General features: G+C 42.0%; 1 protein-coding gene across 4 annotated transcripts in view; it reads left to right on the top strand.

Annotated features, from left to right (window-relative positions):
* The window catches only part of FBXO42 (F-box protein 42), a 95,131-nt gene extending 71,577 nt beyond the window's left edge, over positions 1-23,554 (top strand). For all 4 annotated transcript variants that reach the window (XM_059691114.1, XM_059691113.1, XM_059691115.1 and 1 more), the window contains 6 exons: positions 14,621-14,774; positions 15,140-15,250; positions 16,864-16,960; positions 17,441-17,497; positions 18,171-18,287; positions 18,755-23,554. In XM_059691114.1, the coding sequence (XP_059547097.1) occupies positions 14,621-14,774; positions 15,140-15,250; positions 16,864-16,960; positions 17,441-17,497; positions 18,171-18,287; positions 18,755-19,870 (1,652 nt within the window). In that variant the 3' untranslated portion in view covers positions 19,871-23,554. The remainder of the gene's footprint in view (positions 1-14,620; positions 14,775-15,139; positions 15,251-16,863; positions 16,961-17,440; positions 17,498-18,170; positions 18,288-18,754) is intronic.
* Positions 23,555-24,539: the final 985 nt, after the last annotated feature.

The following is a 24,539-nucleotide window of genomic DNA, read 5'->3' on the forward strand; positions in this document are numbered from 1 at the left end:
CGGTTTGGCTCAGTGGATGGAGCGTCGGCCTGCGGACTAAAGGGTCCCAGGTTCGATTCCGGTCAGGGGCATGTACCTTGGTTGCGGGCACATCCCAGGTGGGAGATGTGCAGGAGGCAGCTGATAGATGTTTCTCTCTCATCGATGTTTCTAGCTCTCTATTTCTCTCCCTTCCTCTCTGTAAAAAATCAATAAAAAAAATACATTTTTAAAAAATTATGAACAACAAAGTGACAACAAATAAATATCTTTCAACAAGTGAACCTAAAAATTAAGTCAGAATAAACTGGTGACTATAATAGAAGCAGGGGCATAGAAAGGGAGTGGACTGACAATTCTTGGGGGGAAGGAGGTGTGGGGGAGTGCGGGAAGAGACTGGATAAAAATCTTACACCTATGAATGAGGACAGTGGCAGGGGGTAAGGGCATGGGGTGGGGTGGGAACTAGGTGGAGGGGAGCTATGGGGGGAAAAAAGAGGAACAGCTGTAATAATCTGAACAATAAAGATTTATTAATTTTTAAAAAAAGAGATGATGCTGGCAGAGATCCTGAAAAAAGCCACATCTATGCAGAATGATTTAGTTCTTTTGATTCCAGTACCATGTCCTTTGTGACTAACTTAAATCCCTATTTTAGGCTAAGTTAAAAGAGCACACTTGACTAGAACCAAGTCTTAGAAAGCAGGAGTTAGAGCTTCTGTAGTGACTTTGCCAAAGAATAACTTTATATTTGCCTCCTACTTCCCTTCTTTACAATAAGCATGTTTTTGTATCTTCTGTGGGCATCTATCTAAATGCAGACATATTGTAATTATTATTGGCCACATTGATATTAACATGGAAGTATTTTCAACATCAGAAGAGAAATTGATACCTATTCTAGATAGAACCCCAGTGGTCCTGGCTGCCTACTTTGGAGACCATTCTGAATAGTTATTTGTCTTCAAGATGTTTACAGCCCAAGAAGGTTCTTTTATACTCATGAACTGTGAAGTGTTCTCAGTTTCCTTTTACCTCCTTATTCCTCAAATCAGAAAATCGTGACACACACTTTTCTTGTTTCCATTACAAAGTGTTACCTATAAAATTAAAACAGTTAGAGATGTAAGTAGTTAAATGTTAACTCCAGTAGTTTAAAGAAAAACTAAAGGGTCTCTTGTCTCCTAAGTTGTTCCAGTCTGTCCTCTTGTGCCCTCTAGGTTTTCTGATTCAGATGCTAATGTGGTATTCTGGAAAATGCCTCTCCAAATTATTCTTCTCCTGACCTCTGAACTCTTGCTATCAAGGTCAGTCTCTTCACACACCACCATAATGACAGCTCTATCTAGCCCACAGCTTGATAAGCTTCCCAAGACCCAGCTTGGGTCCTTTCAGCAAAAGTAATCTCCTCCTCCCACCCCCACCCCCCCTCTCTCCCATGCACACACCAACTCAAGGCTCCTCACTGGTATAGGAAAATACCCACACAAAAGAAACTGTGAGGTAAGGTTGTTGGTTAATCTGATCTGCCTGGTCTCATTTTGCCCTCAAGGCCAGTTTTGTGTGGGGAGGACTAGTGTAGTACATATGGAGTGAATACCTTTCATTGGACCTACCCTGAGAAAGTCAGTACATGTGAAGGTTGTTAATATGAAATGGAGAATATGAACTGAATATGAAATGAATAGTACCATTATTCATTCTTTAATGTCCCCTTTGGCATCATTACTATGACATAATTTGAACGTATTCAGGGAAAAATTTTTGACTGCCAGTTAAGAAGCAATTTAGACCATGCTCCCTTTAAAAGGAAACACACAAAAACATTCCAGAATTTCATGAGCGAAGTGGAGATGTTTTTGTCCAGAACCTTTCTTCTGGACTCATTGGCATGCTAGTGAGTCCCACAGTTAAATTTTTCATGCTCATAGTTTTCTTATTTTCAAACTTTACCTCTTATGAGTCCCTAATTCCTAGTTTTAAATCTATTTTCAGAGTCACTTATGTTGTTATATGTAAGTCTTAAAGTGATTTGCCAGAAAGCCAGTAGGTGGAACACATTTTAAAATTTATTTTATAGAGTGTGGGTTCAGTGACATGTAGATGAGGCCAACCAGGGAAATGTTTGTATATTGAAAATGTTAAAATAGTTCCTTTCAGCACCCCTTCAATCAAAGCATTTGTCAAGGAAAACTGACCTTGGATCCTCATCCTTACTCTGCTATCCAAATAAAGGGTTCTTCTATATAGTCATATGCACAGAATAGATTAAGGATAGATTCAGGGTTAAGAAGAATCATCTAGCCCTAGCTGGTCTGGCTCAGAGGCTAGAGCAGCCGTGGGCAAACTACGGCCCGCGGGCTGGATCCGGCCTGTTTGAAATGAATAAAACTAAAAAAAAAAAAGACCGTACCCTTTTATGTAATGATGTTTACTTTGAATTTATATTAGTTCACACAAACACTCCATCCATGCTTTTGTTCCGGCCCTCCGGTCCAGTTTAAGAACCCATTGTGGCCCTCGAGTCAAAAAGTTTGCCCACCCCTGGGCTAGAGCATCGACCTGTTGGACCAAAGGGTCCCGAATTTGGTTCCAGTCAAGGGCCCTGGTTGGGACTTGTGCAGAAGGTAACCAATCGATGTGTTTCTCTCACATCGATATTTCTCTCTGTCTTTCCCTCTGTCTAAAAATCAATACAAAAATATCCTCAGGTGAAGATTAAAAAAAAGAAGAATCATCTAAACTTGGATATAAGGCAAAAGGATGACTGCATGCCTTTTTAAGTCCTATTGGAGCATTGTCTAACAGGTGCACTCAAGGATTATTTAACTCTCTATAATATGGTTTTTAAAGTCTAGTCCCCTAACATCAATCACCTGGGAGCTTGTTAGAAATGCAACCTGTGACCGCCATCCCTTCCTCCTAAATAGGAAACTCAGAAGGGTGTCCCAGCAGCCTGTTGTAACTAGACGTCAACTACTTCTGATGTAGCTAAAGTTTAAGAACTACATCTCACCCTGACCAGTTTGGCTCAGTGGATAGATCATTGGCCTGTGGACTGGAGGGTCCCAGGTTCGATTCCAGTCAAGGGCATGTACCTTGTTTATGGGCACATCCCCAGTGGGGGCTGTGCAGGAGGCAGCTGATAGATGTTTTTCTCTCATCGATGTTTCTAACTCTCTATCCCTCTCCTTTCCTCTCTATAAAAAATCAATAATATATATATATTTTTTTAAAAAGAATTACATCTGTAGGAGAATGTAACTATCCTATATAATCCTGTATAATAAAAGGCCAATATGCAAATCGACCAAACGACCAGTTGCTATGATGCGCACTACCAGGGGGCAGACGCTCAACGCAGAAGCTGCCCCCTGGTGGTCAGTGCACTCCCACAGGGGGAGCGCCACTCAGCCAGAAGCTGGGCTCATGGCTGGTGAGCTCAGCAGCCATGGCAGCGCTAAGGATGAGCCATCAGTCAGACATCCCCTGAAGGCTCCTGGATTGCGAGAGGGTGCACATCGGGCTGAGAGAGACACACACACACACACACACACACACACACACACACACACCCCTCCAGTGCACAAATTTTGTGCACTGGGCCTCTAGTTATTTATAACATCTTAATAAACTAATAATAAATAGATATAAAAATAATCTTTAGCCAAAACTGGTTTGGCTCAGTGGATGGAGCGTTGGCCTGCGGACTGAAAGGTCCCGGGTTCGATTCCGGTCAGGGGCATGTACCTGGGTTGCAGGCACATCCCCAGTAGGAGATGTGCAGGAGGCAGCTGATCGATGTTTCTCATCGATGTTTCTAACTATCTCTCTCCCTTCCTCTCTGTAAAAAATCAAGAAAATATATATAAAAATAAAAAATAAAACAATAATTTTTAGTCATGCATAAAATACATTCCCCAGTGAAAACATGTTCTTGTTTTATCTTGTGTCAGTTGAGCTACTCTTCTAGCCCTAGTATCTGAATGAATAGAAACTGCAATTGTGGGGAAATGGCATAGAAACCAAACCAGAATTAGGAATTGCTTCTCTGTTTTGCCATCTTCTTTGCAAAAGTAAACAAGAATGCCTTGTAATTCTACCACTGTCTTTTGCATGTGAAACTTCCTTCTGATTCATAGGAATCTTGGGAAACAGCTGAACCAATTAGCAATTTTAGGGAATGCTAGTTCTGTGTATAGTGTGCCTATCTGATCATGCAGTTTCCCACAGTTGCTTTTTTGGCTTGTGCCTTGTTTTGAATTTGCTCCATTGATCATATCTGCTGTGTTGATTAGGAGGCCTTTGCTATGTTTGGGGAATAAAGCCTGTGAGGAGAACATTGGCTCTGGAGGAACAGGCTTGAGTAACATGTCTGTCCGATTTTGATATAGGCACATTTTGTCCTATGGTGCTTGGTGAGAAGCTACATGGGAGCAACACCCTTTCTTCCTCCACTTTTGTGATACAACAATATTTAGACTTTGTGTAGAGGCCCAGTAGCCTCATTATTTTGAAAGCAGGCCAAGAAATGTCCTAATGACTGTAAAACCTTAATTTGTTCTTGAGGGGAGGGTGTTTATTTCATGTCACCATGATGATGATGGGCTTTTTAACTATGGACGGTCTGCTGTTATCAGAGTACCCTATATTGTACAAGATTTTCAGTAAATCAGTCAGTCTCTAATGTATTAGTGGGGTGTGTTTTAATAGTAATTTGTTAAACAACTGCATGACATCATTTTAGCTACCGTATGGAATGAGCTGCATGCACATGGGTGCGATTCTTCAAACTTCAGGGCCTGACGTTTTATCTAGGGCTATTCCATGTCTAAGTTAGTTGTTTCCCTTGTCTAAGGATGTATGGTCATGTGGGTTTTATTTTAGAAAGTTTATTAGTAATTAGAACTTTAAAACAATGAATAAAAGTATGTAATTTGAACACGAATTTTCTTATATTCTCCCGTTCCCCCCCCCCACCTGCCCCCCTGCCGCCCCACAAAAAAAAAAAAAAATCTATTAAATATTTATTGTTTGCTTTCCAGAACTCCATTTGGCTAAAGAAGCTATTTAAGGTATAGAAGTTGCTAAAGTTCTCTGACCTCACCATAAATTTAATTGTTTTAATCTGGACCTTGCATTAAGATAATTAATTGGAAGGTGCCCAGGCTGGTGTGGGTCAGTTGGTTGAGCATTGTCCCATGCACTGAGAAGTCACTGGTTGGATTCCTGATCAGACCACATGCCCAGGTTTTGTGCTTAATCCCGTAGGGGGCGTGCAGGAGGCAGTCAATTGACATTTCTCTGTCATTGATGTTTCTCTCTTTTCCTTTCTCTTTCTAAAAATCAATAAAAACATATATGTTTTTAAAAAGATAATTGGAAGGGGAATTAAAGCACCTCTGCTTTAAACAAATTCAAAATATAAAATATGTAGATTTTTGGAAATAATAAAAGTAGAGACTCTTTATGAAGGCCTCACACCATTGACTGAAAGTATTAAGAATTTAAAAGTATCTAATTTGCAACAAATGAAATATGTGCATAATTAGGTCTTAGAAAATTTGATACACCCATGTCTGTGATCTCTTAATTCTGAATTACTGTATGTTATATGTTGAGGTTATATATTGAATTCTGTGTCCTCTCCCACCTCTGCTTCATTTGTTCTTGTATGGTAGTTTTTCCCTACATGCCTTACAAATTGAGGTGGAGGAGCATGAGTAAATTAACTTTTAGTACAACCCTGCTTAATTGTGGAGATATTTAAGTAAGATACTGATATTAAAGCTTCTATTTGTGACATAAAACAGACCTTGGAAATGCTGGATGAAGGAGTTCTCCCATTCCTTGGGATAAGTAGAGGGAGAGATTTTGGCTTCCTACAATATAAACATATTGAAAAGTCATTTTGGAAAGCCCTTACCCAACATCATCCTTCAGGATTGATTTATCATGGTCACTTTCCCCAGTTTACCTTTCCTTGGGAGAGTCCAGAGAACAAGTAAAGGGTGCTGTAATAGAGATAGAGTGTGACCCAGAGCCTGGTGGAGAAAAAGAGGTCATAAGAATAGCCTTCTATTCAATGTATTTATCTCTCTGCCTGCTCTATGTCTGTAGCTTACCTAATTAATATTTAGGAAAGAGCTGCTCTTTCAGCTTTAAAGCACTCATACCTTCTAAGGCAGCGGTTCTCAACCTGTGGGTCGCGATCCATTTGGCGGTCGAACAACCCTTTCACAGGGGTCGCCTAAGACCATCCTGCATATCAGGTATTTACATTACGATTCATAACAGTAGCAACATTACAGTTATGAAGTAGCAACGAAAATAATTTTATGGTTGGGTCACAACATGAGGGAGGAACTGTATTTAAAGGGCTAGAAGGTTGAGAACCACTGTAAGGTATCTGACTTGTTTGTGGCAACTACTCAAAATGAATGTATCTGTATGCATGAAGAGCAGTCTGTTATAAAGGTTAAGAGAATGAATTTTAAATCCAGAGAAAATGGATTGGAATTCTGGCCCTGCTACTTACTAGTTCTGTGACCTTGGGCAAGTTATTTAAGTGAGCTTTGCTTCAGTATTCTCATCTGTAAAATGGGAATAAAACTAGGAGTTTGGGAAGGGTTAACCCTTTGAGTGCCAACCAATATCCTAGGAACTATGCTAAAATTGCCAAGGCATTTTTGCTGATTTTACAGCAGTTTAGGAAAAAAATTATGAATCCCAAGTAAATGAAGTTACATATTCAAAAACTTAAGGAAACCTTTACTACATTTGTTTTTATGTTTGACATATATTGTTTGCTGATTGTATTATAAAATACTGGTAGAAAAAAATTTGAACAAAACATATAATGTTAAAATAGAGGGACACCCTTCTCCAATATCTTCCACAAAATCGTCATCTTCACAGCAAGAATTGACATATTTAGCAATATCATCATCACTAATAAAAGCAGACTTAGAACTGGACACCATTTCGAAGCTTTAGGGCTACAAAATCTGAGTAAACTTTATAAAATCGTAGTACCTGTAAAAAATTAGGCAGATAAATGCCAGTGGTCAATTTTAGAACTACAAACATTCAGCATCATAAGTAATCTGCACTTAGGTGCCATCTGTCAATAAAGAGTGAACTACCAGCATCTAATAGTGACACTGCAGGAGGAGCACGATAGAGCTCCCAGCACTTTTGGCAAAAGACAGGAGGAGCACGATGGCGCTCCCCGACACTCTAGGTGTTAAATTAGTTAGTACATGCAAAGCACTTAGAAAAGTGCCTAGCGTATAGTAAATGCTCAATAAATATTGTCATTATCTTTAGTGCAATAGCAGTAATAACAGCTATAAGTAGCAGTAATTGTAATGTCTCTTAGAAGTTAAGTTACCCACTCAACTCTACCACCTTCCCCATTTCCTGTAAACATGGGCACAGTTTATATAGTTAAAATCCTTTGTCTAAAGTAGCTCTGTCCAGTAGAACTTTATGTAATGACTGGGGGCCCAGTGCACGAATTCATGCACCTTGAAAGGAACTGTGGGCTGCAAGGCTGCGGTGGGCACAGGGATGGGTCTCGGCCCATCCTCTGTGCTCCTGCCTGGCCCCTCCTGCTGTAGCCCCCAGTCCCCTCTACCGGCAGGCCCACTCCCGCTGCCGCTGCTCCCACCTGACGGCACCAGCCCCGCTTACACCCGCTGATGGCGCTGAGTGATTGGGACCAGTGCTGTACGCCGGCAGTGGGTGCAAGCGGGGGCTACAGCACTGGCTGCGGGCACAAGTGGGGCCAGCACTGGCAGTGGGTGCGAGCGGGGCCGGCGTTGGCAGCAGGTGCGAGAGCTGGGCAGGACCACAGCACATGGGAGCAAAGAATTTTTAGTAACCACCAGAGGTTTGCCCTGATGACAGCGACCAGTGCCCCACCTTGGTCTGGCACTCCCCCCCCACCCCCCAGCTTCACCATCCGGCTGTGGCCAGCGCCCGCCATGTTTTGCGCACGCCCCCTGGTGGTCAGTGTACATAATAGTGACCGATTGTTTGGTTGTTCTGGTTCTTCTGCAGTTCGGTCTATTTGCATATTAGCCTTTTATTATATAGGATGGCAGTATTCTATATCTGTGCTTTCCAATTCAATAGCCACTAACATGTGGTTAATGTTGACTGTATTGGATGGTGCCAGTCTAATATATAGTATTTTCACTGGTTTGATTATACATACTATGTTTTACCAACACTCTTTATATCATTTAAAAGTACATATAATTTTTTTAATTAATTTCAGAGAGGAAGGGAGAGGGAAAGAGATAGAAACATAAAAGATGAGAGAGAATCATTGATTGGCTGCCTCTTGCATGCCCCCTACTGAGGATCAAGCCTGCAACCTGAGCATGTGTCCTGACCAGGAATTGAACTGTGACCTTCTGGTCCATAGGTCAATGCTCAACCACTGAGCCAGGCCCGCTGAGCCCAACACTCTTTAATTCTATGATTAGTTTTTTCCCCTTAAGAGATAACTATTCTTATACTACATTTGTAATGTCTTTGAACACATAACTGGTAAATATTGATTTGCTTTGCCTCATAAAGTATTGATATTTTTTAAAAAATATGTTTTGTTGATTTTATAGAAAGAGAAAGGGAGAAGGAGAGATAGAAATATCAATGAGAGAGTATCATCGATTGGTTGCCTCCTGTGTGCCCACCAGGGATAGAGCCCAAAACCTAGGCATATGCCCTGACTAGGAATTGAACTGTTGACCTCTTGGTGCATGGCATGATGCTCAACCAACTGGCCAGGCATTGATCATTTAATTTTATTTTATTTTTATAGCAAAGATGGAAATTTATTGGAGAACAAGTACAGAGTCCCACTGAGTCCCTTTTTCCTACAATTTATAAAGGCTGCAGTTTTTTTGTACCTCAATATCCCCTCTGAGTGGTCACTATTCCCCTTTGATTTGGTCACTATAGCAACTTCTGAGCTCAAGTCTCACGTGAAGTACGTGAGGTTCCCTCCTTCACCCTTATTGTTCTCCTATTCCCTATGGCAGTGATGGCGAACCTATGACACCTCTGACACGCGAACTCGTTTTTTGGTTGATTTTTCTTTGTTAAATGGCATTTAAATATATAAAATAAATATCAAAAATATAAGTCTTTGTTTTACTATGGTTGCAGATATCAAAAAATTTCTATATGTGACACGGCACCAGAGTTAAGTTAGGGTTTTTCAAAATGCTGACATGCCAAGCTCAAAAGGTTTTCCATCACTGCCCTATGGGCTTTCTTCCTCCCTTTATTTTATAAATGTTTACCTTTTGCTACTTCCAGCTCCCTTATCATATGGAAATGTAACTTCTGCCGCTCCCAGCTCCCTTGGAATGTATGGAAATGTATCCTTTTGCAACTCTGTAGCCCTGTGTTTTTTTCCATGAAACCCTTAATTCCTAAAATTTCCTAAACCTGCCTATTTCACCCTTAAAAATTCCTTTCACTCCCCTCTTCGATTAGGAAACCCCAACTGCCACTGGGGACAGGGTACTCCAGTCTGTCTGGCTGCTTCCTGCTGACAACTGGGCTGTCGTTTGAGGACAGCAGTCAGGGTCCTATCGGAAGTGGGCGATCTAAGGGTCCACGGAAGATGGATGTAGCGGCCTCCATTTGCAGTTCCAGGTGGAAGACCATTTGTAGCTTTAGGGCTTCTAGATGGGAGGATATGAAACATACCAGAGGTTAAATAGGTAATGGTTAAAGATGAGTAATAAAAACAGTATAAACCAAGGTCTGAGAAGGGGAGCTAGCTAATAGGGGTGGTATTATATCTTTAATTGATGCCCAGACCTCTGGGGCAAGAGATTGTGAGGCCCTTTTCTTTAGCCAAGCTGAAGAAAACTTCTTTACAGCAAGAAGTGTTATTCATGGTACAAACTTTGCCCTGTTCAATCGAGGGCTTCTCTGCGAGTAAGGACCGTGTCCTGGTCAGTATTCTCAGAAATTTGAAAAGTGGTCCTGATTTGATTGGTGGTAGTGGTAGTATAAGCCGTCCTATAGGCTACGATTCAGCACATTTTACTCTGAGAGGGATATATATTTGACCCTGAGTTGGGCTGCTTATAGCATACTTAGTAGTTAGGGATTTGGGGAGCCAGTATAGCTGAGAAATTTTCTATACCAGGGATACAGAAAGGAGTTATAAGTAGGAGCATCTTATGGTTTTTCTAGGTCCCAGCAAGGGCAGAGAGGCCTCCTCTACGTACCAGCCTAGGGTTCTAGTGACACTTATGAAAAGACAGAATAAGAACTATTAGAAAAATGAAAATAATGTTTATCTAGAAATACCAGAGTATGTTACTTATCTGGCACTTGATGACTCTGTAGGATTCTTTAGAAAGAGAAGTTTCAGATCCTCTAGTTTCAGACCCAGTGGTTCTCAACCTGGGGGTCGAACGACCCTTCACAGGGGTCACCTAAGACCATCGGAAAACACATATATAATTACATATTGTTTTGTGATTAATCACTATGCTTTAATTATGTTCAATTTGTAACAATGAAAATACATCCTGCATATCAGATATTTACATGACGATTCATAACAGTAGCAACATTACAGTTATGAAGTAGCAACAAAAATAATTTTATGGTTGGGGGTCACCACAACATGAGGAACTGTATTAAAGGGTCGTGGCATTAGGAAGGTTGAGAACCGCTGCTCTAGAGGCTCATATGAGTAGGAATCGGTGATTTAGTTGGTGGCAGTGCAGCTTCGTCCACCTCCTGTGCTGGCCAATTCAAGGCTCACTTGAGACAGATGGATCTAGGAGTGATGCTGCTGACCTGTTGGGAGACTTAAAGCTGGTACCTGTAAAGGGCCTTTTGGGCTGTTTAAAGGCCTGCCCAAATAAATGAGGGCTATCCTGAAAACTCATTGATCATTTATTTTAAAAGGTGTTACAGGAAACACCTAGTACACATGAAAAGAGCAAATCCAAGCTAGTCTTATGTTAACCATTGATTTTTGCTTCCACATCACATTTGATGTATTTTATTTACGTTCCTGGGACTTGGGATAAGTTCCCTTTCATATCATCTGTCAGTTACAATTTTATTTGTTATAATTCTTGAGCGAAATAAGTTATTCTGCCAGGAATACTCTAACCATATACTAGTAATTAAGTATGTCCAGTTCTTTTCTTTTCTCATAAATTGTGCCGTGTAGGTGGCCATATTGTCAGAGGTCTATGACTAATTGACCTGGTATTAACTTACTATTAATTTGCTTTAATAACAATTACAGTAACAAGCACTGTTATAAATGCATTCCATGACTTAATTCATTTAATTTTCACAACCACTCTATGAGGCAAATGCTGTCCTTTAATTCCATTTTATAGATACACAAACTGAGGCAGAGAGAGATTTGGTAACAGGCCTGAGTTTCACAGTTAGTTATGTAGCAGGGTTGGGATCTGACCCAGGCAGGCTGGTGTTATAGCACTTGTGGTCTTAACCATAGTTCCTTATGTTAAACCTTTGGTGCTAATTGTATTTTGGAATTCAGAATTTTTCTATTTTAGAATTAGAATATGATGCATATGCCTTTCTAATGCTTCTGGTGGAGTCTGGAACAGCACCCTATAATCAAACTTACTAATATTTCTGCATCAACACATAGTGAGTACTCACACTGAGTAGATTAAATAGACTATCAATAGCCTCGTCATTTCAGGTCAAGTTTATTGTCACCAAATGAATTTTGAATAAGGGATTGAGAAGCTACTCTACTCATACAAAGGCCTTCATCAAATGGAGTGAGTTTAGGTAAGGTGCAGGAAAAGAGAGTTGCATTGAATTTATATTTCTCATTTTCAACAACTGAAATAGCTTTGTTTTGCCCCATCACAATGAGCAAGTATCACTTTTTGCAAATTCAGCCAGTACAGAAAGGCTTTTATAAAGAAGAACGTGAAAATCATCTGTAATCTTACCATTCAGAGAGATCAACTATTTATAGGCCTTCTAGACTTTCTTTATGTGTAATGAACTCCTATAGGAAAATAGATTATTTTTAATGGGCTCCATTTGCCTAGATTAAAATTCCTTCTCTGGCACTCATTGGATGTGTGTCCTGAGGAAGGTAACCACTCTGTGCCTCAGTTTATTTATCCAATCAGTGGAGATTGTAATGGTGCCTATCTCCTAGGGTTTTTGAAAGGATTAAGTGAATTAATTATGTGTAAAGCACTGGAACTGTGCCAGAAGCGTAGTGCCCATCAGCTGTTAGCTGTTATTGTTCCATGTTTTGTCACTTGCCCCTTTTAGTGTTTACTTAATAGAGCATGGGCATTATTCTAAGGCAGATACAGAGAGCCACATAATATTTTTAATTGTCACATAATATTATTTTATATGGATATTCCTTTATCTATTGAAACACTGCAAATGAACATCCTTTTTTTGTTTGTCAAGCTATCTCATTAGATTAATTTTTAGAAATTAAATTGCTGATTTAAAGTATATGGACTTACAAATTTTTTTATGCAGATTGCCCAGTTTACATTATAACTTTTTTTGTTTCTATGCTTTTGTTATTTAATGGACTGTTAGGTCGGCTGCTTCACTTTATACACTTGATTTTAAAAGCCAGGATTTTCAATATCTCAAATCCAAATTTCAGTCTGGAAGGTTTTTCTGCTGAAGTCTGTATATATAGATATATTCTTTACTTTTCCAACTTGTTCACAGAACTTGTGAGTTCCAGGGTAGGGACAAGAACTTGAAGCTTTATTTGCTATTTCATAAAAGAAATCATCTTTGGGTAACATGAGCATTTTAACTAGGCCATTATATTTAGTTAGTGATTCTAGTTGGGCTAGGGAGCTTCCTCTTAGAAAGGTAGACATTTTTAACCAGAAATCATGAGACTCTATGAAGGACAACAGATCATGAGCAGTCATGATTCCTGTGGGATAGGAGGTAAAAACTAACTGATTGACAAGAGCTGTTCCTAGAGAAGATTTGTTTCCATGGTGAGATCCTGTTGCTTTAATGTCTATTCTATTAGGAAAATGTTCAAAAAAGCTGATGCCACAAAGTATTCTTAGATGCTTACTTACTCCATATTCTGAGGACTGATACCTTCTCAGTAAATAATGTAAAGTTACTCTTAAGTTGGATCCCAAGGAAGACAGTCCTCTGCTTTACGTTTTCAACCTCAGTCACTGTAATTGACACCATTAAAACAGCGTGAGTAGGACTTTTCAACCCATGTTCCCATAACTCTTGCTGAAGGGGGAGGCCAAGCTATCCATCCAAATTGGAACACCTCAACTGCTATCAGCTTAATATACTATTGTGATTCCTTCTGCTTAAGATTTCCTTTGAAAAATGGATCCTGTATCTTTAACAACAGCAACAACAAATTTACTGACATCTGGATTTTGAGATAAAATACTTTGGTCTTCAGAAAACAAATGGTGGCATGTAGAGTAAGGGATTGAAAGAAATAGCAATTGTTTCAAAAACAAAAACTCTGAGAATTATGCTCCTGTGGGACATTTGTTATCCCTAAAGTTTTCCAGCATAAGCCAAATTTCTGTTGTTTCAAAATTTAGTGAACATAGCTAGCTCAGAGGTCCAGCCTAGAGGGCCTTAGTAGCCACTGTTGTTGTGAGGCCTACAGTTTCATTGGAATTCCTCATGTCAAGCCTTGAAAGTCTGCTCCCATTGGCGTTACTGAGGCCCATAGGTAAGGGCCGAGAGGTCACTGTGTTAACATTTCACTCATAGGACAAATGAGGACTGCATTCTACCTCCTTTTTTACCTATGTTTGGTAGCAGCAGTTATTTTTTTTTCTTTATTGTTAAGGTATTACATATGTATCCTTACCCCCCCCCCCATTGCCCCCCATCCCCCCAGCAGCAGTTATTTTATTTTTAATATATTTTATTGATTTTTCACAGAGAGGAAGGGAGAGGGATAGAGAGTTAGAAACACTGATGAGAGAGAAACATCGATCAGCTGCCTCCTGCACACCTCCTACTGGGGATGTGTCCAAAACCAAGGTACATACCCTTAACTGGAATCGAACCTGGGACCTTTCAGTCCGCAGGCCGACACTCTATCCACTGAGCAAAACCAGTTAGGGCGGCAGCAGTTATTTTTAAGTGGCACCCAGGTACCTAGCCTCTATATATACATACTTCTCCCTGGATCCCTTACATTCTTTCCTTTGTACTCTCCATTAGGTGTAGTAAAGGGATGGGCAGGAGAGTCAACATTTATTGAGCACCTGCTATGTGCCAGGCACTGTGCTAGGTGCTTTGAATGTATTATTTAATACACAAAACAATCTAATAATTGAGGTACTCTGATTCCAATTTCAGGTGAGCAAAAAAAGACTGAGAGAGGCTAACTTCCCTCTAACTCAGGTTTCTCTGTTTTAATTATAAAAGATGTATAAATTGGTGATGGTTTTCTCTCAGACCTGCAAACCCAGTTTTATCTCCCCCTTTCTCTTATTCTTTGTAGAATTGGTTCCCGTTTTGTTACTCTTCCAGGGAAAGTTTACCCATAGACAGCCTACCCATGGCTTGTAAGAACCTGAATCCTAACTATGCTATTATTGACTTTTCCTAGGGTCCTATCCTTCCCCCAAAGCCGGAGCGACTCTGGTCGTGTACAAGGACCTGCTGGTGCTGTTTGGTGGCTGGACACGGCCAAGCCCTTATCCTCTACACCAACCTGAGAGGTTTTTTGATGAAATACACACTTACTCACCCTCTAAAAACTGGTAAGCCACAAAGATAAGATCTTTTCAATCTGGAATAAAATGTTTTAAGTGAATGGATTACTTGTCTCTTTTGTGTATAGAAATCTCCTTGAGGATTTGATGAAAGCTATGGACTCTTCCCAGAAAAATAATTTTACATATTTATAGATTTTGCCTACAGTTTAGGTTTCCAGGACCCTTAGAATCTAAAGTTAAGAACTCTTATTTCAAAGAAAAAAAGGAGAAGAGATGAATTCCTCTTTCAAGAAAAATTAATGAGCCCATTGAAGAACAGGGAGCTCTTCAGTTTTGGCTACTAAGCCTCCAGGAGTGCTGTGGATCCAGATGATTCCTGACTTCTTGGCTCCCTCCTGTCTTTATATTAGGTGGAACTGCATTGTGACGACCCATGGGCCACCTCCCATGGCCGGCCATTCCTCCTGTGTGATAGATGATAAAATGATTGTCTTTGGTGGCTCCTTAGGATCCCGGCAAATGTAAGTATATTGATTTGCTTCCTGTCACTCTGAAGGTAAACACTCCTGGGAATAACAGTCAGGGTCAGTATTCGTGAACATGGTTCTGATGAATCCATTTAGTTATCGCACCCTAGCATTCATTTTTTGATCCCCTAGTCCAGCCATGGGCAAACTACGGCCCGCGGGCCGGATCCGGCCCATTTGAAATGAATAAAACTAAAAAAAAAGACCGTACCCTTTTATGTAATGATGTTTACTTTGAATTTATATTAGTTCACACAAACACTCCACCCATGCTTTTGTTCCGGCACTCCGGTCCAGTTTAAGAACCCATTGCGGCCCTCAAGTCAAAAAGTTTGCCCACCCCTGCCTAGTCACATATCACTAAGATGAAAAGTTGCTTCATAGAATCAGGTCTGTGTAGTCTATCTTTGTTTGGTATGTGGTTCTATTTGGTGGGATCAAATTCTGATGGAACCTCCACTTTGTCTGCTTCTGTCTGTGCCTATAGAAGGCCACCTTCCAAGGAACAGAGAGTCCTGTCCTTTATGAACCAGTTCATGCCCTTTGGGGCTTTAGGGAAGGAAAGTGGTAGATTAACAAGACAGGTGGGAATGGTTCACTCTCCAAATGGGATGAGGTGGAAGAGTGGGTAGGAGCAAGAAGACTGTGACAGGCCTAACACACTTCTGCTGTTCTCCATACCCACTGTCCTCTCCACCTCTGGCCAGCTCAGGCCAGAGTCAAGAGCCAGAACACTCCATCTGAATCACTCTCTGATTTAGCAGTGTGAGCTGTCCTCCAGGTAAGGAGGTTTAAGGCTTAAGGTATTGGTGCTCTTATTCCTGTGTTCCTAGTGTGAATAAATGACCTTATAGAGGGGACTGTGAAATATTCACTGCCATCTAGTAGTCTGTCCGTGCCATACTGTTCCCTTGGGGGTTGGAGATGCCAGTTTGTCTTTGATAAAACCACAGCTCTCATTAGCCATGGTGAAATTACTTTTTGTAGCCAGAATCGATAAATCAATTTCTCCTAACAATGAAAGAGCTGACTTGAATAATTTTTTTTTCTTCCTTCTGGTTTTTACTTTTGAAAAACTATTATATCTTGGCCCTGGTCGGGTAGCTAAGTTGGTTAGAGCATTGTCCCAATACATCAAGGTTGTGGGTTTGATCCCCAGCAGGACACATAGAAGAATCAACCACTGAATGCATAATTAGGTGGAACAATAAATCGATGTTTCTCTCTCTCTCTCTCTCTCTCTCTCTCTCTCTCTCTCTTCCTCCCTTCCCCCCTCTCTCTTCTTTCCTTCCCTCCCTCCCTCCCTTTTTCCCTCCCTCTCTTCCTCTAAAATTAATCAATAAATTTTAAAAAAGAAAGACTATATCTTGACCAGGAGTTATTTCCTGCTATCATCAGTTAACTTTAGGTATTAGTATGTGACTTCAGAGTGAGTTGGTGGAAAGAACAAAGGTTTGAAGGTCTTGAGATGGGTTCCAGGGAAAGGAGCAGAAAAAAATATAGTTTAAGTGCTAACTATGAGCTTTGTGGGGCATCTTTATAAATGTAACTTTATTTATTATATCAGTAGCTCCCACCTCCTTCATCTTTATGTCCTTATCTTACAGGAGCAATGATGTCTGGGTCCTAGACCTTGAGCAGTGGGCGTGGTCCAAGCCAAACATCTCTGGCCCCAGTCCTCATCCTCGAGGTGGCCAATCTCAGGTGCTCAGGAATTAAAATAACTATTTAGCAAATACTGTAGCATCTTTCTATTAGGATGGGAGAGGGAGGAGAGGGAATCTGGTAAGATGCCAACATGCATAAGCCAAAAGAGAATTTGTCATTATTTTTCTGGTATTTGCTTTTCAACTTCTAATGGGTTATATTTATTTTTAGTGGCTTTATAATTATGCCTCTCCCCAAAGCATTTACTTTGCTGTTTCACTTCTTAAGAGAACCCTGCATTTAATGTGGTTGACACTCTTATGTTAATATTTGATCAAAAAATAATATATCCATTCAGGTGACTCATCATTTGTTCACAGGGATCAAATTTGACATGGGAGAATGGAGAGCTTATGGTTATTAGAAGTAATCCTCTCATTTGGGAGCGGGGAAGGCTATTTTCATATACAACTGAAGCATAGGAGGTCAGATGCCTCTGTCTTTATAGTTTTATTTTAAATTTCTTCCTGTCCCCAGATTGTCATAGATGATGCAACTATCTTAATCCTTGGAGGGTGTGGCGGTCCCAATGCTGTAAGTATTACTGCTGTGGCATTCCCGATGCACCTGCTGCTAAGTGTTCAAACTTGCTTCCCCTTCTCCTCTTATAAGATTGTTTTTGTGACATTTTCATTTAGAGAGTACCTTTTCCATTTGGGTATATAGTCTTTGTATTTTCTGGCCTTTTTCTCTGCTTTTTTGGGGGGTGGGGTGGGTGATTTTAATTAGTGACATTCATCTCTTGAATATTTATATCTATATTCTTCCTACTCTCACTTCCTCTTTTGGCTATAAGGTTTGCTGCTATCATTTCTTTCAAGGAGGGATGGGACAGAAAGGCAGGTTGATAGCTGTCTGAGTGTACATGGAATTCATTTTAAGAATGCAGGTTCAGAAAGTTATGGATACGTATTATCTACCTCCCCACTCCCTACCCTCACATGCACGCACGTACAACCACAGGCAAAATTCAGAACCACTTAAAATCAATTAATGAGTCACAAGAACAATTTCTTGTGCTGACCAGTGGTGATATATGAATGAATGAAGGCATGGATGAATGAATAACCAAAGATATTTCTTTTCTTTCTGAATAGCCCATACCCTCTCTAGACCAGACAGCACAACTTTGAGATTCCAGTTCTGTGTGTGTGTGTTTTGTAATATGAATCACACTTGAGTCCTATTGTTGGTCCTTCTCTTACAGCTATTCAAGGATGCTTGGCTGTTGCACATGCACCCAGGTCCCTGGGCCTGGCAGCCACTCAAGGTAGAAAATGAAGATCATGGGGCCCCAGAACTGTGGTGCCATCCAGCTTGCCGGGTAAGCGGGGAACTGACAGGCCAGCAGGAGGGGAGATCCTAAACTGTAAAACCAAATTAATTGTCAGATTTCCAAGCAAATTTGTAAGGAAAATGAAAGCACTTTGATGTCACAAAATAGGTGGACGTTAACCGTAGCCCTTGGGAATTTCTTACGTATATGAATCACTAGAAGAGAAAACTTAGTGGGCCCCAGTCATCCTTTTATGTCCCAACTTTAAGCATCTCTTTGTCTATAAAATTTCCCCAGGAACCCCCAAACAAAAAATGATTCCTCCCTCCACTCTATCTTTATTCTGTAGACATAATTCTAGTAATAGCACACGTCCATCTCCCCTTTAGCCTAGAAAGCAGCCTACATTATTTTCATCTCTGTATCTCAGGCACCTATAAAATGCCTGGGTCATGCATAAATGTTTGATAGTTGAATGAATGATCAGAACTGAGCACAAGTCTTTTGCCTTCCAGGTGGGACAGTGTGTGGTGGTCTTTAGCCAGGCTCCCAGTGGGAGAGCGCCACTCAGCCCGAGTTTGAACTCTCGCCCATCACCTATCAGTGCCACTCCTCCAGCCCTGGTTCCTGAAACCCGAGAATACCGCTCTCAGTCTCCAGTAAGGAGTATGGATGAAGCTCCGTGTGTTAACGGCCGCTGGGGAACACTGAGACCCAGAGCTCAGAGGCAGACCCCCTCAAGTTCCCGGGAAGGGAGCCTTTCCCCAGCCAGAGGAGATGGCTCTCCTGTCCTCAATGGTGGGAGTTTATCTCCAGGAACAGCAGCTGTAGGTGGCTCTTCCTTGGACAGCCCTGTACAGGCCATATCTCCTAGCACTCCATCTACCACTGAAGGATATGACCTAAAAATGGGACTTTCTTTGGCTCCTCGACGAGGATCACTACCAGATCAGAAAGATCTGAGATTAGGATCAATAGAGCTGAATTGGGACCTGAAACCTGCTTCTAGTAGCAATCACATGGATGGTGTGGACAACAGGACAGCTGGGGGAAGCATGAGACACCTTCCTGAACAGACGAACGGTGTGCATACCCCACCACATGTGGCCAGCACCCTTGCAGGAGCTGTCTCCCCGGGTGCCCTGCGCCGGAGCCTAGAAGCCATCAAAGCAATGTCGTCCAAGGGCCCCTCAGCCTCTGCAGCACTAAGTCCTCCTCTGGGATCTTCTCCAGGCTCCCCTGGGAGTCAGAACCTGAGCAGTGGAGAAACGGTGCCCGTTCCCCGGCCAGGGCCAGCCCAAGGAGATGGACATTCCTTACCTCCCATTGCCCGCCGCCTGGGCCACCACCCTCCACAGTCCCTCAATGTTGGCAAACCCTTGTACCAGAGTATGAACTGCAAGCCCATGCAGATGTATGTGCTGGACATTAAAGACACCAAGGAGAAGGGGCGGGTCAAATGGAAAGTATTTAATAGCAGTTCTGTGGTTGGACCTCCTGAAACCAGCCTGCATACAGTGGTACAAGGCAGGGGTGAGCTCATCATATTTGGAGGACTGATGGACAAGAAACAGAATGTGAAGTACTATCCAAAAACAAACGCCTTGTACTTTGTGCGAGCAAAGAGATAATGTTCTAAACCCCTTTCCCTTTCTGTGGCTTTTAATTTGGAATTTTCCAGCGGGCAAGCATTTGGACTGAGAATTAGGAAAACAAAGGACAAAATTACTCCCATAAACCAAAACCCCAATTTCCAACCTCACTCACTCCAGGCTGGGATCAAATCTCCATTAAGAAAAAATATATATATAAATGTATATTATATAGCCAACTCTGTTTACAAAGAGGGAGAGATCTCCGTCCTGGTTCAGATAAAATTGTTGCTGTGTTTTAGCAGAGGCTGTGCTGCCTTTTCTACTTTGCTGATAACTAGACCAAGAATTTAGGGAACAGACTAATATCAGAACTTTCCTCAAGAAACTGAAGAGCCCCCTGTAAATCTTTATGTGGCCTTCTCAGAGTTAGAAAAAGAAAGGCAGGATGCACAGGTAGCGGTTCAGATTCGCGTGCTTCAGGTGCTGGCGGGGTAAGAATAACCTGTAGAAAAGTGTTCTCCCTTCTCTTAAAACCACAGAGGACCTGTGAAAACCTCTCTTTGCAGTAATGCCCTAAGGCTGGCCCCATTCTGCCCTTCGTGACGGAGGGCAGTTACCCAGCAAGGGATTTTGTTCCACGTTCGTGTGCCCGGACCATCGTGAAACAATGTGTGTGCAGCGACACCTGTCCACCTAGTATCCATTGGTCTTCTGAGTGCTCCCTCCGTGTCTCAGAAAACATTTTGGTGTCTGATTTTACGGAATACCCTGACAATCACATTTGGTTGCAAGTTGCCAAAAACCACATTTGTTCTCCTTTTCCTTCCTTTAAAACTGGATCTTCAGAAGCTGCCTTTTCTTCTCCCACCTTTTTTTCATAGGCAGATTTTTTAATGTCCTAAAACCTTTCTCATTTCTTTGTTTTCTTTTATAAAGCTCAAGTGCCCAGAGAAATATCTTAGAAATTTCTGGAACACTTTCTCTGGTGTCACTAAGGGGCCAGTAGAGAATTCCAAATGCCAGTATCATGAGAGATACTTGAAGCATCAGAAGAAACTGTTTTTCCTTACAAGCTTCTTTTTACTTCCAAAGCACAGTGGGCCCATCCGTCCATATTTATAAAATGTGGAAATTGATCCTGAAAGGGAATCCCAGTAACATTTTCTTCTAGAAATTATTTTGCCCTTGTCGTGACATGCATTTTCTTCCTGGCTATTAACCGGTGATTGGGTTGAATAACGTGTGCTTGACCTCTTTAAAGTATGCCTGACCTTGGAAGCAGCTCCTTTGTGATGGTCTCATTCATGTGTCACCCAGACAAGGCTTGGCTTTTTACTTTCATGTCATTTCTGAGATAAGATGCAACCACCTTTGGTGATACATGGTCTCGAAAACTATGGCCTGGGCACATTGGAACCACTTAAATATGGATTTTTATTTTTTTGTGTGTGTGATTTCTCATCAATGGAAAGAGGATTTTTATTTTGTCTTTAGGATTTAAATTTCAAAACATTGCATTTCCCATCCCCACTCTCCCCTTTTTCTTGTTCACATTTCCCAAGCACAAGCCTGCTGCAGCTGGCCCTAGGTCCTGGCTTTCAGCCAGCACGCAGCAGGCTGTCTGATATGTATGTTTTCTCCTGTTACATCATGTTGAGTCCTTTTCCCTTGCCATCAGCTTTTACAATGTGGTCTTGGTGGGAAAGTCCCCCTGGTGCCAAGCCCAGGAAAGGGGCAGCTCACAGGGAGGGATGTGTGTTTCAGAAACTGCTCTATGTGCTCCCTTGGGTGAGGGAACTACCATGTGCCTACTAACTATGGTGTCCAGCTGCTCACAGCTCAGCACTTAGCTTTCCAGACTCCCTGCTTTGGGGCTGCTGCCGGTCCTTCTTTGGCAAAGACTGTTAGATCATGCGGGGGGTCTTTACTCGCAAGAGAAAGCTAGCCTAGAAGATTAGCAATTTTGACATTATTGATGTTGCTGAACCATGTTTATGACATTGCACTTGTGCATGGACAGTGCCTCCAAACGCAGTTCTATTTAAATATAAAGTATTTGGAAGCCTGAAAGTGCAGATTCCAACTCTGTAATCTTTCCCTCTGTCCTGTGGCCTTCCTAAGCCAACTGTTAATTTGTTGATGCCTCCTGCTTTCCCCAAGGAGGCAGGTAACAGAGAGGATCCCTTCAGAAAGTAACCCGGCTCCTCAGAACTCCCTGGCATCCCAGTATTACCCACACCACTTGGAACCAGACTGTCCGTTTACAGCCCTTTACGAAAAATCTGCCTCGTCTCCACCCAGTGGTGTCTGTCTTGGTGACTCCTGGGCAGTGTGGGCGTGAACCTTGGGAGAGCGACTCCGCACAGTCAAGGCGATTGCCTCCGCAGGCCTGTGAAGCCACCCGTGCTGGAACTGCAGGCGCTCAGCCGAGGTGGCTGTCACTGCAGCACCGCAATGCTTCAGTCAGACCAGGTTCAACCACAACTCTGGTTTTGATATGAGGCCAATTTTTGTCTTAAAAGTCACTGAGAAAAATGAGACAACATATTTTTTTTAACCCTCAGGAGCACCTAAAGCAAATATTTATCAGTATTTAAAGTACATTTTGTTTCTACTTGAAGCTTTAACCCCTTCCATTCCTGCAAGTGTGCCTTTGAGAGCCCCTGTGTCATATTGACCTCCCACCACCTTGTTGCCCTCAGTGGGAATTTTAGTCTCTTACCCTCGTGGACAGAGCTTCCTGTTTTCTCATTCTGCAGTCTGGGCAGCAGAGAGGGCTCTGTCTTTTTGTTCTTGTTGTACACTTGGGTGGTGGGCTCCACAGTCCCCACCTACCCCACATTTTGGATGCACAAACAGGTGTCGAAACAAGCTTAAATTTAGTTGTAAGGCCATCTTGGGCTTGCTCTCCTTTCAACCCTTCTGGATTGATTTTATTTTAATGTTTGAGTTTTATATCAAGAGCTGAAACCATGAACTATCTAGGAACTGAGTTGGAACTCTTTAAAATAAAGAAACAAAGGGAGGAAAGAAAACTAACAAGAAATCTTGGCTTTGGAGGACAGAAAGCCACCAGCTGATGGAGAACAAAGGGATGTTTCCCTTCCATCTCATGCTATCTTTCTGGGTTTTCTTCTGCTTTGCTTCTTTCCTTCCCCTTAAAAGTGATATTCCTGGTTGGGTTGTCTGTCTGTCCTTGTCCCTGTGGTGATCCTGGCATGGTGATGTGCTCTGCTTTGCATTATCTGTGGTCTCTTACCAGCACACAAGTCAGTGGGGAGGATCCGAACACATCCGGGGCAAGAAAGCTGAATTCTGAGGCCTGGGTCCTGTGCAGCCTCCCACAGACTGCAGAAGGCATGTTCTGCATGGTCACCAGTAAGTGGCTCCCTCACCATGATCATTGTCAAGTGAGAACAATCCTGAGGCTTTGCCTCCATCTGTACTCTCTCTCCTTGCTCAGCTCCCCTCCCACCAACCAGGGTTTATGTCAGCGCACCCCCCTGTGTGCCCTGGCAAAGCTGGTGCTGAGTGATGTTTCCCATACAACTCAGGGGTCCCGGTGGCCTATCCTGAGATGCTCATTTTAGGCGCATAATGGTGTAGGAATGAAAAGTGGATTTGATTTCATTGATATTTAAATCACTGTCAATTTCATTTTTTTGTTGTCTTCCCTGATGACTTTTTAGCAATTTAACAAATAAAACAAAATGGACAGAATTGTCTTAACTGTTTTATTGGTAGAAAAGAAACAAAACTGTGAGGGGAAGCAATTGAGGTTAGAAGTTAAAGTTGGAAGCAAAGTAGTTGGAAAGCTCTCTCTGCTTCAGGAAGGTTGTGTTTGGGGGTAGAGATGGGGAGTTGCTCTTCCCTGAGGACAAGGTCGTTGAATGCTAAAGCAGCTCTCAGTCAGCCTTGAAGGACTCGGTGTTTCAGACCCTCAGTACCGGGCAGTGGAGACCCATGAGAGGTGATGAGCTTGAAGCAGAGACCCAGGGGCCAGGTTGACATCTACACCATCAGTGGCCTAAGGAAAGGTGGGGACACAAGGCTCCAGGGTCTTGAAATAGCATAGCCAGTGGTGGTTGGGAACACAGGCCAGAACCCTGCAGGCCTGGGCTCTACTCCCTGCCTTCTCCTGTTATACGACAGCCTTGGAGGCAACTTTTCTTACCCGTGAACATAGTTTCTGTTTTATAGGACAGTGGTTCTCAACCGTGGCTGCACACAGAATCACCTGGGAATCTTTTTAAAATCCTGATTTCTGGGCCTTATCCTCTGGAAATTCTGTTTCTTTGTTATGGGGTGGGGCCACAACATTAGTAACAAAGGAACAGAATTTCCGGAGGATGAAGCCCAGAAATCAGGATTTTAAAAAGATTCCTAGGTGATTCTAATGTGCAGCCAAGGTTGAGAACCACTGTTACAGGATCATGAGTATTAACTGAAGTTGGATGTGAAAAACACTAGCACAGTGCCTGGCACATAGTAGCTGCTCAAAAAATGGAGGCTCTTACGTATAGTTAGCTCTTGAAGGAAAAGCAGAGCCCAGTGTGTCCATTGTTAGCATGCCCGTGCTGTGGATTATGTGTGTCCACAGTTGTCTGGGTCATCTTTTAGATGTCATGAGAACCTCAGAGGGTTTTGCTTCTCGAGAGCAGTAAGTAGCAGCTGTTGCCATAAATCAGGTCAAAATTGTCTCAGT

Source organism: Myotis daubentonii, chromosome 3 (assembly GCF_963259705.1).
Source record: "Myotis daubentonii chromosome 3, mMyoDau2.1, whole genome shotgun sequence".
NCBI classification, from domain to species: Eukaryota; Metazoa; Chordata; class Mammalia; order Chiroptera; family Vespertilionidae; genus Myotis; species Myotis daubentonii.